Below are 15,130 nucleotides of genomic sequence, written 5' to 3'. Positions count from 1 at the left end.
TTTGCACACGCAGAATGTAGGCACCCTATATATAGAAATTAGCAAACCAGTGATCTTTTAGGGAGCAGGCTAGCAGGTGGGGCCCATGACTTACATCATAGGAACCTACGCAACACAAAACACTGCTGCCGTATGTAGGTTTTATTTTATTGTTTTTTAATTTATATTTTGGAAATGTACATCCAGTTTTTTTCTTTACATTTTTTTGGGGGGGCCCAAGAGTGGGGCCCTAAGCTATAGCTTGTTTAGCTTATATGTAAATCCGGCACTGCATGATGGCAACACAGATCTGTAGAGTGGAACTCTGTGCTTCTTTCCTGGGGGTACTCAAAGGTATACAGTTCTAACACCTTTTTTCCCCTTGGAGAACTGGAGCATTGGGGGCACTAGGATACCGCCAATCTTATATCAAACTCCTTTTTCCACACCTTGGCGGAACCAGGCAAGGGGCCTCCCCAGCGTCTGCCTCCCCAGGACTAGAAACGTGAATGACACCCGAGCCCTTGGGAAGAGCTTCCTGACGGGGGTGGGGGGAGATATCCGCTCGGCTCTCCTTCCCGAGAGGCTTCTTAAAGAGAGGCTCGGGGTCGCCCCCCCCGTCCGAGGCGCCGCTGCTCCTGCAAGGGGGCTGGACTAGATGACCCCTGGGGGCCCCTCCCGGCTCACCGGTCGTAGAGGTGCAGCGGCGGCCTGGGCTGAGGGAGCAGGTAGAAGCGGAGCTGCGCGTGCGCGGCGAGGGAGGCCCAGAGGAGCTGCCGGACGTCGGGCTCGAGGGGCAGCGGGAAGGGCGGCACGCGGCCGGCCAGGCGCTCCCAGAGGGCCCCGGGAGTCACGCCGTCCAGGCCCTCCAGCGCCACCTCGCCCAGCGCGGCCCACAGCGCCTCCATGGCGCCTCGGCCGCCCTCCTTCCGGCGCGCCGGAAATGACGCGCCCCGCCTCTCCGAGCGCCGCTTCCCGCGGGGTCTCCATGGCAACGGCCCAACAGCGGCGCCTGGCAGCAGGGCGAGGAAGAGGAAGAAGAGGAGGAGGAGGAGGAGGAGGAGGAAGAGGAAGATGGAGTGAGCCCCGCCGCGCCTGCCAGGGCCGCGGCGCCCCCGGGAGGGTCCGGCGAGTGCGGGGCGACGGGGTAGGGGGCGACGGGGAAAGGGCGCTGGGGGGCGGAGGGAGGAGCCGGGGGGGGGCGGGCGGCTCCACAGACCTCCGGGCGCCCCGGACTGGCAGCCCCACCGCTGACACCACTGGCCGTGCTGGCTGCAGGGACTGGTCGTAATTAATAATAATCATCATCGTAACAATCATGATAATAATTTATTTATACTCTGGGCGGCCCCAACAGAATATTAAAAACACGATTAAAAATATTAAAAACACGATAAAAAAAGATTTGTAAGATGAAATTATTACCTATTCAGGATGAGTAATGTAATAACTTTAGGTAATGATATAACATGAATAGGAAAGAGAGTGAAATGCAGTGATGCAAAATTTAAGTTTGTAAACCATTAGGCAGGGGGGAGGGAAGTCCTTAATAATAAGATTTAATAAGAGGATATGATGTTACGCAATGTGATTATATGTAAAACTAATTAAAATTATTATTTAAAAAACTCACTATAAAACATCAGACATTAAAAACTTCCCTAAACAGGGCTGCCTTCAGATGTCTTCTAAAAGTCTGATAGTTGTTTATTTCCTTGACATCTGTGGGATGTCATTCCACTCGCTTCTCACAGTAAGGGAACCACCAGAAGGCCCTTGGATCGGGACCTCAGGGTCCAGACTGAACAATGGGGGGTGGAGATGCTATTTTAGTTATATGATTATCATTATCATTATTATTTTGACTTAGTAGTTCAACCTCACCTGCAATGGTGCACTCCCCTTTTGTCTCCTGAGACAGACAGATGCCAAACCAAACTATTGTCTGTATATATATATATATACACACACACACACAAACACACACCCTGCTTTTTCTCTCAAGGCGGTTTACACATAAATTAACAGCTACAAACGTAGAAGAAGCCCTTCCTTGATGGGCTAGGATGACCTTTGCGGTTCCTTCCAACTCTGCAGTTCTATGATTCTTTGAAGAAAAACTCCCTCTCAAAAGCCATCAAGCATTAATAGAATTAAAACCATGCAAATAATTACCATGACAACAGCATGGCACCAGCCCTTTCCTTGAAAACAGTCTGGTCCCAAAAGCCTGTTTGAAAAAGAAGGCCTTTGCCTGTCTGCGGAAGGACAGCAAGGAGGGAGCAGCCTGGCTCCTCTAGGCAGGGAGTTCCAAAGGCTGATGGGAGTTGGAGTCCAACAGCATCTGGAGGGCAGCACCAGGATGGGGAATGATGGCCTGGCCCCCCAAGAGGCAGCGCCACAGCTGCCCCCACTCAGCTTGCGCAAGGGTTCTGTTAGGAGAGATGCCACTTTGGGCACGATAAATTCACCGGTAGGCTGAAGGAGCACCACCATGGGCACCCCCAAAGCCAGGCATCCCCCCTGCAGCAGACTCCCTGCTCCCCCCCAAACAAGAACACAACCAGCATGTGGGCACCAGCTACTTAGGCAGCCGAGGCAGAATGTCAGGCATTGGATTTGCAGGGCGACATGTGCCAGCCAGTGAAGCTGAATGTTGGGTGATTCTTCAGGACAGTTGGAAGGAATTGCTTTATCCGGAGCCAAATTAAACTGGAATTTACTCCAAAGGGGATGAAGTGGCGGCCTCCAGTGTGGAGAGCTTTATAAACACCGCCCAGGGCACCTGCATAATGTTGCTTTGTTTCTGTGTTTCAGGCTTAACCAAAGGACATGGTGACTGACTTTGATGAGAAACATGATCAACATATAGTATTTCTTCAGCATAGAAACAGGTAGGCTGAAGGATGACCGGCAGGCCAGGAGAACAGATTTTGGGGGCCCTGGCTAGGTCTGCAGCCTGCTGCCTCTTCAGATATGGCAGGAGGCTGGGCAAGGGCCAATGAATCCTGGCAAGTCAGAGGCTTTGTGGGTGATGGGCCAGTTGCCTGCTCTGAATGGGCTTGCGCTTGAGCCATCTTTGCTGCTAGAGGCTTGGGGCCTCTCTGGCTTTTAGCAGCTTTGATGTGACAGCCGTGGTGATTCCTGGACGAAGACATGCTAGCCATGCTGTTCTAGGTATTGACTTCAAGAGAATTTGCACTAATGGCCAATATGCTACCAGCCCAAATTTAAGGTGTTACTGCGAGGGTATGAAGCCCTAAACAACACGGGAGCAGCCTGTCTGAAGACCTTCTTTCTTCATATATTCACACCTATTCTTTGAGATCTGCTGCAGAAGCATTGCTTGACTGCCTCTTGTGAATGGGACATTCATTCATTCATTCAATTCGTATATAACCCTTTATCCAAAGATCCCAGTGCAGTGTGCAACATTAAAAGCATACGTAACATGGCATAATGAAAAACAAGAAAACAAAAACCATAGTAATAGTCTCCACACTTTTAAAAGGCTGTAGATTGTTTAATGGCCAAAGGCCTGGGTAAAAAGCAGCACCTTAGGCAGGCAACCTCTGAGCCAGATTCTTTCCTGGCAGGATTTATTTATTCAAGCATTCTTGATGTCAGCTTAAGACAAGTAGTATAGAAATGTATGAATGAATAAATAAATAAATCCTGTCAGGAAAGAATCTGGTTCAGACCATGAAGGTCTTCCTGCTTAGATCTTCCTGCAAGAATCCTCTACACAAACAGACTGCAGACAAGGACGTGAACTTGGAGGTGGCTCTTGGATAGCATTTTTTAAGGCAGAAAACAAGCTTATTGATTTAAAATATCAATAAACAACAGGCTTGTAGAAAAGCAAGCAGTAGTTTAGTAAACTCAATAGTCCATCTTGGGGATTCCCAGGAGCTCCTTCTTCCAGGGCAAGATGATTTTATATTGTCCTATAATAATAATAATAATAATAAATTTTATTTATATCCCGCCCTCCCCAGCCGAAGCCGGGCACAGGGCGGCTAACAACAATAAAATAGTGCAACATTCTAAAAACATTTCATTATAAAAATTAATTAAAATCAAATTGATGGCAACCATTAAGCTAAAGTTCTGTGAAGATTGCCAAAGGAGGGAGTCAGGCTGCGCCCTGACCAAAGGCCTGCTGGAACAGCTCTGTCTTGCAGGCCCTGCAGAAAGTTGTCAAGTCCCACAGGGCCCTAGTCTCTTGTGACAGAGCGTTCCACCAGATTGGAGCCACAGCCAAAAAAGCCCTGGCTCTAGTTGAGGCCAGCCTAACCTCTCTGTGGCCTGGGACCTTCAGGATGTTTTTATTTGAAGACCGTAAGTTCCTCTGTGGGGCATACCAGGAGAGGCGGTCCCGTAGGTACGAGGGTCCTAGGCCGTATAGGGCTTTAAAGGTTAAAACCAGCACCTTAAACCTGATCCTGTACTCCACCAGGAGCCAGTGCAGCTGGTATAGAACCAGGTGAATGTGATCTCGCAGCGAAGACCCCGTAAGGAGTCTCGCCGCGGCATTCTGCACCCGCTGGAGTTTCTGGGTCAGTCTCAAGGGCAGCCCCATGTAGAGCGAGTTACTATAATCCAGTCTGGAGGTGACCGTCCCATGGATCACAGTGGCTAGGTCAGGGCGAGAGAGGTAAGGAGCCAACTGCTTAGCTTGGCGGAGATGAAAAAATGACGCCTTTGTTATAGCTGTAATCTGCGCCTCCATGGAGAGGGAGGTATCGAAGATTACACCCAAACTCTTAACGGACTGTGCTGGCACTAATTGCACCCCCGCAAGAGATGGGAGTTGCCCCCTCAATCCCATATCGTCCCGTCCCAGCCAGAGGACCTCTGTCTTCGAAGGATTTAACTTCAACCGGCTCCCACGTAACCATCCAGCCACAGCTTCCAAAAATCTAGCAGACCCTGCACTCTGAGCAGAGGCAGGTTTCAGCAGACTACTTCTCTCACTCGGTGCTCCCCCAAATTTGGATAAATTTTGATGGTATTCCTCCGCTATTTGTAGGAGGATCTCCATCATGGTTTTGTGGAGACTTCTGCGTCACCACAGAAGTCGTCACGGTAGCATTTTCTGTAGAGAGAACGTGATCCTTGGAGAACCCTCAAATGAGAAAATTGGTGTGCTGCATATTTTAGGATATTGAAAGAGCTCAGAAGAAAGGACCCTATGCAGATTAAGCTGGAGCAGCTGGAGCAAGGGTTTATTCTGTATGTGAACGGAGCGAACTCAGAACTAACCAACCACCGCAAGAAAGTCAACCCTCAGAACTTTTTCAGAAGTGGCACACGAACAGCAAGGGGAAACTGTGAGTTCCTTCGTGACATAACTGTATTGAAACACCATTGCACCAGGAGTAGGCAGAAAGTAAGCTGGTGGTCATTTTCCAGTGTGCCACCTCGTATCTGCCGGCCTTGAGAATCCTTAAATGGAGAAAACTTTGGGCAAGAGTGAAGGGTCTTTAGCAAGAGCGAAGGCTCAACACAGAAGTCATCCCCCAGCTCTTAAGAGACTCTCCTGATCACACCACCTTATTTGTGAATTTGACACACATTGGTGGACTTTAGGGAATCTCTAGCTTTTTAGTAAATCACCCAGTCAAAAGCGGACTCCATCTGCCTTGCATCGTGCCACTGAAGGGTCGATTTCTCTGTTTGAGCACACAGGCTTTCTGCCATGTGCAGAGCCCAGAATAGAAACCAGCTCAGGAAAGGCATTTTGTTCTAGTTGACCCCACCCTCCGATTTCATCTACAATAACTCTCTTCAAGTGACTTTAACGCCTCCAAGATGCTACAGCATCATCTCTGCCCATTTTAGTCCCCGTTCTCAGGTCCTTATACTGCTAATGAAAGCTGTGACATAAGCTGCCAGGCTCACTGCCTGGTGTCCCATACCTGCCATTACCAGCGCTGCTCCCTAGTCAGCCGACACAGAAGGCATTTTGGGAGAGGAAGGAAGCACCCAAAGCACTGCTGCTTCATGCAACATGGGCAGCCCTAGCCTGATGTGCCCCTCCCCCCTACAGTTTCTAAATTCTAGGAACCTTCAGTGCAGCTGAGGATACAGCTGCCCTGCAGCTCAAGAGCTGACAGAGCAGCTAGTCCTGGTAACCTCATGGTGTGAGTCTTTCCCACATTTGGAACCGTGTTCCTCTCTGTCCGTAGGGCACATGATAATCTGTAGGAGAGTAGGAGAGTTTGTGTGTTGAAAGCCTTGCCTCAGGGCAAGGAATGGCACTTGACGGCCTTTGAACCCTCCTTGTTCCAAGACTCTCCTCCAAATTTCCTTTCAGGTTCCAGTTCGAGAGCCCTGTTACAAGACGACGACGACAACAACCTACAAGAGAGGAGCACGCAAAGTGCACCAAGTAAAATCCAGCGCCGAGGGTGGCTCCAGGTAGGGAGGAGGAAGGTGCACAAACGTTGCTCCTCGATGGCCCCAGATTCTGGTTGGGAAAAGTGGCAGAGCAGCTTTTAAACTGATCACTGGGGTGAGGGGAAAAGCCAGCAGGAGCCAAGGAGTGTCCCATTTGGAACAAATGTCCCTGGAGGATGAAGATGAAAAATGACAGTTTAACTTGGGAAGTGTAGAGCTGGGCACTGAGTTTGTAGCCTAGTCCAAGACTGACGCTCAACCTAACCATTGCACCACATTAGCCCTACATTGCAGGTTCACATTGAGAGCCAGTGTGGTGTAGTAGTTAAGAGCGGTGGACTCGTAATCTGGTGAACCGGGTTCACTTCCCCACTCCTCCACATGCAGCTGCTGAGGAAGGGAAAGGAGAATATTAGCCGCTTTGAGATCCTTAGGGTAGTGATAAAGCGGGATATCAAATCCTCTTCTTCTTCTACACATCAAGCCTTCTAGCCTGTTGGTTAGATCCCGCTTAGGGGATTCAGCTTGTTAATGTAGGGCCGAAAGCATGCAAGAGAAAGTGTGAAAGCAATGGTGGCCATTAGACTGGATTAAGGCCATTCCAGAGCCCAGAGGATGCGAGGGCAGGCACAGAACATCAGCCAAATAATAGCTGGTGGGATTACAATGGATACTTGCCAGCGTGAAGGCAGTAGCAGATTCCTGTTTATTCCTCAAAAGAGTCAAACTTAACACACACAATGGGTTTTCCATTTCCTAGAAAGCAGTGCAGATCAAAACAGAAAGTGGATCCAGACTCCATGTCTCTCCTCCTTCAGAGTACTCTGAGGATTTTGAACCTTATGAAAGCCTAAGCTCGCATTCAAGTGACGGTGAACAGGATGACGCTCGCCAGGTATGTGCCTCCACCGTTTTGCGAAAAGCATCTTTTATTATCAAAGGTGAAACCCTAGCACTAACACCAGGAAACAATTCTCCCTTCCAAGAGGGGTCTTACATTGATTTTTTCCCTTGTTTCTTCTTAAGTTCATGACACACACACACAAACACACACATTTGCACATGTGTGTACATATGCACAGACTCAAACTAGCCACCCAGCCAAGGAATTTTAGCGTTTCCAAATATTTCTTCTTGGGTCTTTCGCAGGAAGGTGATGTCTCCAGCAAAACTTCTGAATCCATTGTGGGTCTTACATTCATGAGCAGCAACACCAGCTGTTGCACTGCTTTACCTTTGTGCTGATTTGTTTTTAATTTGTGCTAAACTGTGGTCTGCAACTTTAAACAATATTTAAGGTAACTGTAAAAAATCCAGATTAGGGCAGTAGCTGCGTTAGGCTCACCAGAATGTCAAAATAGCGTGCAAGCTTAAAAGTTCTCCTCTTTGTCAGATTTGATGGCAAACAAAGCAAGAGTGGTGGAGGAGGAAAAAAGCTGGATGATCAGTGTCTCTAGGTGGAATGTGGAAAGAAGCAGGAGACATTCCAAGGAGGCCTGTCATATGCTGTACAGGTTTCAGGTTGCAGCTATGGAAGATGGAACAAGGACAGGATTGCTCATGCATCATTTGCTGGTGCTCTGTGAAGAACACCAAGCTTGCACAAGATGTTGTACCTCTAACTTCCTCCCCTCTCATCAGTTTTTGCAAGTGTGGTGTTTTTTCTCCCTGACAGAAACTGCCTCCAAGATGCTTACCTTGCCCTGCAGAGTGTCGGAAATGAAGTCTGGTGGATGTTGGCAGCATCCCCAGGGTTTGCTCTTGGCAATTTGCCTCTCCTAAGCAGAGAAGCATCAGGAAGTTTATTTACTGCTACTTCTCTGTCTGTTTCCAGAGTCTCAAATCTCCAGAAAGCACAATCCCCAGTGGCTACATCCTCTCCGTTCCAAGGGCAGAACAAAGAATGAGCAATTATGCTGAAAAGGAAGAGTTGCTTCTCAGCATGGAGGACATGAAGGTAGCCTTGGGTTTGCCTGGTGGGCAGCATCTCCAGAACCCTGACGAGATGAATCAAAAGCTCTGCTGGACTTGGGCAGGAGCTCTTCATAGGTGCCCCCGCCCTGACAATGACAGCCCCTCCTTGATCCCCTGTTGGAAAAGAGAGAGGGGTCTTTCTCCCTCAACAGCCTTTGGTTTTTCTCTTACTGCACAACCCTAGGTCTGTTTACTGCAAGTGTTCCATCAGGCTTATGGCTTGGTAAACGTGTTTAGGGTTGCACTCACGGTCTCCCTCATCTGCATGCTGTCCTATTTATTGACAGCCTTTTTACCTGTGTCATTCTCCCAAGGATACCCTCAATGGCTGTGGCAGGGAGGGGTCCCATCAAAGTACTCTCCAACAAGGACAGGATTGCTCATGCAGCAGTGTCCGTTCAAACCAAGGCAAAGCGCAGAGCATCAGTCTAGGTCCAGAAAGAGTACCAGGTCAATAATACCCCAGGGAGGCCAGGCAAGGCACAGCAAGGCAGACTAGACTCGAGCTGTAAGCAACAAGGGGTCAGCACTCTGCATTGTTTCCCGAAACTGGAAGACCTAAGAGGAAGGCCTTATGTACCTTGAGCTCCTAGACCACACATTGAGCACTGCTGCTGGTTGTGAAGGAATATCGGGGGTTGCTTAATCATGAGTAGACACCCACCTCACAAGGAGACCAATGACCCTGCGTCCATAGGCACACACATGCCAGTGCTCTTTGAACTGGACCTGAAGCTTTTGGCCCTGATGCGCTCGAGGCCTGGGGGGTGGCTCCACCTCCTCTGGTGGTTCTAGGGGTTTTTGTTAGATGTCAACCTGAAGGACCTCTCAGGGCGATCCTCAGGTCCAGGGGGCCCTGCCTGCTGCTCAGGGTCCTCGACCTGCAGGGTGCTTGGATCGTCCTCTGAGGACTCTGTGTCGGGTCACAGGCCAGGGCTCGGCAAGACTCATCCCTCTTGTTCAGTCAAAAGTCTCCCAGAGTGACTTTGCAATGATCACCGGTAAGACAGTCCTCCAAGGCTGAGTCTAAACAACAAAATACACAAGGAAAAAGGGATGAGGAAGAAATAAACAAGCTCTGGTAGAACAAGGGGTGCAGAGAACTGAGGATTTGAGCTTCATTCTGCAAGCTGTGCTTTCTTTTGGCTGGGCGGCTCACCTGAGTTCTCCTCGCTGTGATTCTGGGTGTTCCTGGGACCTCCATAGAGCAGCTAACAGCTCCCAGCAACAGCCGCTGCCCCCTGCTGGCCAGACTTTGATTCACCCTGCACCTCTTCATTGTCGCAGCATGTTGGATACGGAAGGGGATTTATAGCAGAATCTTACATACGTCAACCCAGAGCAGAGTCACATTGAGTTTACTGAGGTTTTCTGCAAGGTAAATGGATACCAGGTAGCAGCCTTGATTTGGATCCTTTTTTTATTGTGAGATTTTCAACCTGGCTCTCTGGAATTTTGTGGCAGGAACTCCGGCAGACCTTGGAGTTCAGCATGAACCAGAAGAGGATGGAGGAAGATTGCTCGGAAGGGGAGACCTCTGACTCTGTGGAGGAGGACGTGCCTGCAGGGGCCTCGGAGGCAGAGGAGCCCCTTGAGTCTTCTGAAGAAGGCACTGGGCTTCTCCTCAGCAACGCAGGAGACTCCCCAGCAGCAGCAGCAGCTGCGCCCACCTCTCTCCTTGTGCTGGAATTCAAGCCCAACTGCCAAAGTAAGTCCAGAGGGGGCTAACTGCCTGCCTTGGACCAGAGAGGAAAGAGAGGGTTTATTTTGTGTTGCTTGTAGAGAATTCTGCCAATCCCCCTTTCCCTTTTTGTGTCTTGTCTTGTTTGACTGTGGATGGGCTGGTGGAAGGTGATGTGCTGGCATTAGCCTTGTTTTCCACCACTCCCACTCTCTCATGGTACCAAAATAGGCAGCGTCTGAGAAACAGTGGCCTCCCGTGTAACTGGGGGAGTGCCTAATTGCCTTTGCCTCTTCCACTCCCCATGAGCGCGTGCTGCCTTTCCTCAAGGAAGCCAGCCTGGGCATCACTTCTGTTTGTCTTTCCGTAGACATGAAGAAGGAGCGGAGCCTCTCTGCAAAAAGGAAGGGCAGCACTGAGACCTACGTCCCCACCAAGCCTGGTAGCCAAGTGGCTCGGCCGCTCTCCGCTGGGTGCCTGCACCAGGAGGATCAGGAACAGACGCCCTCCAGTAAGGGAGATGGTGATTGTTTCATTGCAACGCCTAAAGGATCGAGGGGGTGCAGAGGCTGCAGGAGGGGCCTGCCGCGAGGATGAAAAGGGACGACAGGCAGGTCCTGTTGCCTCGCAAGGGCCCAGCTGGCTGTGCTGCTTGCTTGCATTCATGCTCTCGTTGTCATGTATCACCATCTCGCTGGGGAGCCCGTTGGGATCTCATTAGTGAGGCACACAAAGCCTTCCTTGCAGAGAGAAGAGAGGAAAGGGAGTGTGACTTGGGCATGCCTCTTGGCAGGCGACTGACGTCTTTCTCTTGTGGCATAGCATTTTCAAGCATTGCACGGCACGGATGTAGAACCCCCAAGAGCACGCCCGGGTTTGGGAAGACTGGCTTGCAAAGCAGCCACCAGCCCTCAGAAGTCGCCATCTTGCTCAAACCTGACTTCAGATTGTTCTCCACAAACAGCCCTTCACAGGTTTCTCCGACTCTTTCTGCCTTGCTCTTTCTCAAAGAGCTCAGCCTTCACATATGCCCCAGCAGCCCTGTCAGCAGAGAAATGCCTCTTGACTCCACCTCTCTCTACAGCTTGCAAACTCCTCAAAAGGCTACTCTGTTTACTTTCTTCCCTCTTTGCTGTGTCCCTCCTTTTCAGCTGAATCCTTTCCTTCTCAAGCGGCTGCCTTGCCCTCCTCCTCCTCCTCCATGCTGGTTTTTCTGCTTCCCCTGAGCTGCTGTCTCTTCCTTCATGCCTTCTCTGCCTCTTCCTTGGCAGGTTTTCCTCCCCACTAGGCGGAAATGGCACAGGGCCCTGACTGTCCTCTTCTCCCTCTGCTGCTCAGACCTGAGTGGAGCCACCTCAGCTCTTTGCTCTATGCCTGGAGTCACATCCTTACACCCAGCAGATTGTTAGTTTAGGGGAAATGGCAGGAGCTGGGTGGCAGCTGCTTTGACCTCTCTGACATCCTTGTGGGGCTGGAGGCTTGTGCCAGGGAGAAGGGTCCATATCCTGCCCTGGGTGGTACATAGGAGAGCCCTGGGTTTCCTTGCTGTGCATCACATACAAGACATGCCCCCTCTTCCTCCTGTGGGCATTTCCTATCCTGTGGCACAGGAGCCCTTTCAGCCTTAGCCTGGGGCAGAACTCACTTGCGCTTTGAGAAAATGGTCAGAAAGTCTTTTCTGCTTCTTTTGGGCACCAGGGCCAATCAGCCGATCCGAAAGGCCTCTCTCAGCCACCCGGAAGAACGTGTGTGAGAAAAAAGACCCTGTGCTCTCGGCTTCTGTGGTCCTGAAGGCGGTGCAGGCAGAAAACGAGACCCTCCAGAAGGAGCTGCTCTGCAGGCAGCTGCTGGCTGGGCCCCTGAGGGCTGAGCTGGAGCCAGCCGCTTCTGCTGAGGTCAGTAGCAGAAGCCGTCTCTCTCCCCACCAAGCGAGTTGGCGCTCCCTGTGTACACCCACCCCACCCTCGCCCTGCCCATTGCAAGCTTTCTCTGCTGACAGATAAACTGCCAGTGCCACGCTGAGGACTGCAAACCCCTTCCCTGCTGCTGAGGGCAGCCCTGGAAGAGTTTGTATGACTGGCGCTTTCGTGGCAATGGAGAGCGAGCTCCTCCCGCTGCCTGATCCCGAATGTAGTCAGCTGGTGTGACTTAGCAAAAGGAAGGGGTTGTTTGGAAAACGAGAGGGGCAGTTCCTTGGGCTGGTTGACAGGAGAGGCAAAATATTTTATCAAAAGTGAAAGTTTGAACAGTCAAAAGTGGCTTCATCCACTGCATGGGAATAGGAGGATGCAGAGGTAAATTTAGGGTGATGCCCCTGGGCATGAAATGCATTTGCTTCTACCAGCAGATGTGCTAAAGTGGCGGTGGTTTGGGACAGCAGCTGGGGAGAGAAGCCACCTGCTTCCTTGCGCTGTCTCTGCCTGCCTGTTGCCAGCCACTGCCACGGAGTCACACTTGATTTCAAAAGAGGAAACTCTCCCAAAATGAGGAGGCTGCTAAAAAGGCAGGGTCAAGAGGGCCAAATCACTGGAATTGCTTGGGAGTTGTCTAAAAGCTCAACTGGAGAGTGTAGTGCAGATCAGGAAAGGCAGCTCTAGGGCCAAGAGGAGGCCAGCATGGTTAACAGGCAGAGGCAAAGAAGCCCTCAGAGACGGAAGTCTTGTCCAAATGAGAAGAACCAAAAGGAACACAAACTTTGCTCCCCCCCAAAAGTGGCAGCAGGGAGGGTGGGATCATAGAATCGTACAATTGTAGAGTAGGAAAAGACCCCGAGGGTCTAACTCCCTGCAATGCGGGAATCTTAACTAAAGCATCCCTGACAAGTGGCCATCCAACCTCTGCTTAAAAACCTCCAAGGAAGGAGAGGAGGAAAAGAAGAAAGGAAGAAAAATAAATGTCCAGGAAAATCTGGATGTATGGTAACCCTAGTGTAGAGACAACTGAAATCAAGATACAGGGCAGATCCCATGGTGGTGGAGGAGGAACAACCTTTCAGCCAAGTGTCCTTTAACCACCTGGAGTTCTCTGCAGGTCCACCAGCAGGTACAGTGAAGCAGTTGCCTGAGGTTGCAGTTGCTGGGTGGCAGAGAGCAGTGTTGCAGGAGGGAACTTGCCCTTCTCTCCTTCAGCTAGTCTCTGCCCTCCAGTGTGGTGGAGAGCTGCTGTCCTGTTGCCATTGTTGAAGAGGGGTTCAGCGCCCATCCAGCTGGCTCCTGTCGGCTATCTTGGGAGGGAGGGCCACATTGCCCTTAATCTCAGGCAGCCCACAAGAGGGAGGAAGTGCCACATTTCGACTGCCAGGCTCCTGGGTGATCCGTACATGAAGGGAGTGTCCCCCTGAGCCCTCTAAAGATGAACAGTGGTACACATGTGACTGCCAAGTGACTCCCTTACCTTTGGTTACCAATGTGCCCTGCAAATGTATGGCCAGGTTGTCGTCCTAGATGCTTCAGCCTAAGCTTGTTCTGGAGCTCCCAGAGGGGTGTTGGCAACCCCGTGACCTGTTGTGTTTGCGTTTCCCCCTCTCGCAGCTGCTGTCGCCTTTTCCACCTGCATCTGCAACAAATGAGCCTCCTCAAAAGCTGCAGGAGGGAAGCGTCGTCTCCACGGCCATGGAGAGGATTGGGCACCTAGGAAACAGGTGGCTGTGTGGGTTTATTTTGAATCCCTTTTCAGGGGGGAATTCTGAGCCAAGCGGGAGGAGGGGTCTGGTCTGTGCAAGTAAGCACCCAGGTCCAAATGGATCCCCATGCCTTCCCCTGTCTCTGCTGGGTCCCCTTGTCTTCCTGTCCATGTTGAAGAAGCGCCGGCTCACGAGGTGATGGCATTGGTGCCATTGTGAGAGCCTCATCCAGGATGTGTGGACGGGGGGCGGGGGCAGAGGTTGCGGTCCATTGTGGGGCCAATTCTGAGGTTGGAGGTGAGCTGCTGGGGCCATTGGCTCTCCTCCCCGAATGCCTGGCAAGAGAGGGGTGTCTGGGGACTGGGCTCAGCACACTGGCAATGGTTGCGCATGGAAGAGTCTGGGCCCAGAATGCCTGCAAGTGGGGAACACGGTGTCATATCCAAAGGGGACACATTCCTACCTGCTCCTAAACAAAAATTATCCTGGAACAGACCTGGAGTTTCAGGCCAGTTTGCTAACTCTTGAGAGCATGTCCAATCTTTGGCAAGGTAGCCCAGATCTTGCCCATCCTCAGCCAAGTCGGCAGAGCTGCACCTCATTCTCCAGGTGGTCCATGTCTTTGCCTGAAGGGTCAGGCTGTGCAGCGATCAGGGCAGGAGCCGAGTTGGGCCTTCAGTTGTCCGTCTCGGGACTTCCTGCCAGAGTCCGGCCGGTGACTGTTCTGCTCCCTATTTCAGGCAACAGAAGAAGCTTCTGAAAGTGCTGCAAGAGATTGAGAGCCAGTCTTCCTGCCGCAGCTCCCCAGTGCTGGTAGGGAAGGAGGCTTTTATGAGTGGCAGAAGCCACAGCTGTGCCATCGAGTCATCCTCTTCCCCAGGCCCCGTAGAAATCAGTAGTGGAAGTGAAATGACCTCAGGTGGGATGAAGGCCCCAGAAGCTTTAGGCAGACGGGCCACACCAGGGTTGAGATGGCAGGCTCAGTAATGGATCCCTCGGCATGGCTGCACGATTTGCTCTGTGCGTGGCATAGGGCAGAGGAGCCATGTGGCAAGGCCCTTTCCCCTCGCCTTCCTGCTGCTCCCCTTGGGGCATCAGCGTCTGTGGTGGCGGCTGCTCAGTTTTCACCCTCCTAGGGCCAGCTGGAATTGGAGAGGGAGGTCCGGGATGCCATCTACATCACTGTGGAGATCCTCTCCAACTGGGGCAACGCCACCAGGGTGGGCCTGACGGAAGTGGAATTCTTTGATCTGCACCACGCCAAAGTGTTTGTGTCTCCTCACGACGTGGACATCCGGCACGCCGACATGCCGGGAGAGCTGGGCTGCCTGGTCAACAGGAACTCCAAGGTAGGCTCTGCCTCCAGCATCCAGGGCTCACCTGCCTTTCCAGGGCGGTCCATTGCCCCTCTTCCATTTCAGCAAATGCCCTGTGATGGGTTTCAAACAGCAGCTGCCTCTGGGGGTTCTCCT

The 15,130-nt window shown here is 51.4% G+C and overlaps 2 protein-coding genes across 6 annotated transcripts in view; one reads left to right on the top strand and one right to left on the bottom strand.

Moving 5' to 3' along the window:
* The window catches only part of GTF3C1 (general transcription factor IIIC subunit 1), a 37,114-nt gene extending 36,193 nt beyond the window's left edge, over positions 1 to 921 (bottom strand). The window contains exon 1 of the mRNA XM_028705481.2: positions 667 to 921. Within this exon, the coding sequence (XP_028561314.2) occupies positions 667 to 887 (221 nt within the window). The 5' untranslated portion in view covers positions 888 to 921. The remainder of the gene's footprint in view (positions 1 to 666) is intronic.
* A 71-nt stretch (positions 922 to 992) lies between these two features.
* KATNIP (katanin interacting protein) overlaps positions 993 to 15,130 on the top strand; it is a 33,248-nt gene continuing 19,110 nt past the window's right edge. For 2 of the 5 annotated variants that reach the window (XM_028705487.2, XM_028705483.2), the window contains exons 1-12: positions 993 to 1,126; positions 2,797 to 2,873; positions 5,143 to 5,312; positions 6,299 to 6,402; positions 7,142 to 7,276; positions 8,216 to 8,338; positions 9,820 to 10,063; positions 10,407 to 10,547; positions 11,735 to 11,931; positions 13,567 to 13,676; positions 14,399 to 14,471; positions 14,795 to 15,007. In XM_028705487.2, coding sequence (XP_028561320.2) covers positions 2,812 to 2,873; positions 5,143 to 5,312; positions 6,299 to 6,402; positions 7,142 to 7,276; positions 8,216 to 8,338; positions 9,820 to 10,063; positions 10,407 to 10,547; positions 11,735 to 11,931; positions 13,567 to 13,676; positions 14,399 to 14,471; positions 14,795 to 15,007 — 1,572 coding nt within the window. In that variant the 5' untranslated portion in view covers positions 993 to 1,126; positions 2,797 to 2,811. The remainder of the gene's footprint in view (positions 1,127 to 2,796; positions 2,874 to 5,142; positions 5,313 to 6,298; positions 6,403 to 7,141; positions 7,277 to 8,215; positions 8,339 to 9,819; positions 10,064 to 10,406; positions 10,548 to 11,734; positions 11,932 to 13,566; positions 13,677 to 14,398; positions 14,472 to 14,794; positions 15,008 to 15,130) is intronic. The other 3 variants (XM_028705484.2, XM_028705485.2, XM_028705486.2) reach the window with 3 other exon arrangements.

This window comes from Podarcis muralis, chromosome 14 (assembly GCF_964188315.1).
Source record: "Podarcis muralis chromosome 14, rPodMur119.hap1.1, whole genome shotgun sequence".
In the NCBI taxonomy this organism is placed as follows: Eukaryota; Metazoa; Chordata; class Lepidosauria; order Squamata; family Lacertidae; genus Podarcis; species Podarcis muralis.
The sequence above is the reverse complement of the archived record's forward strand: the minus strand, read 5'-3'. Positions and strand labels throughout refer to the sequence as shown.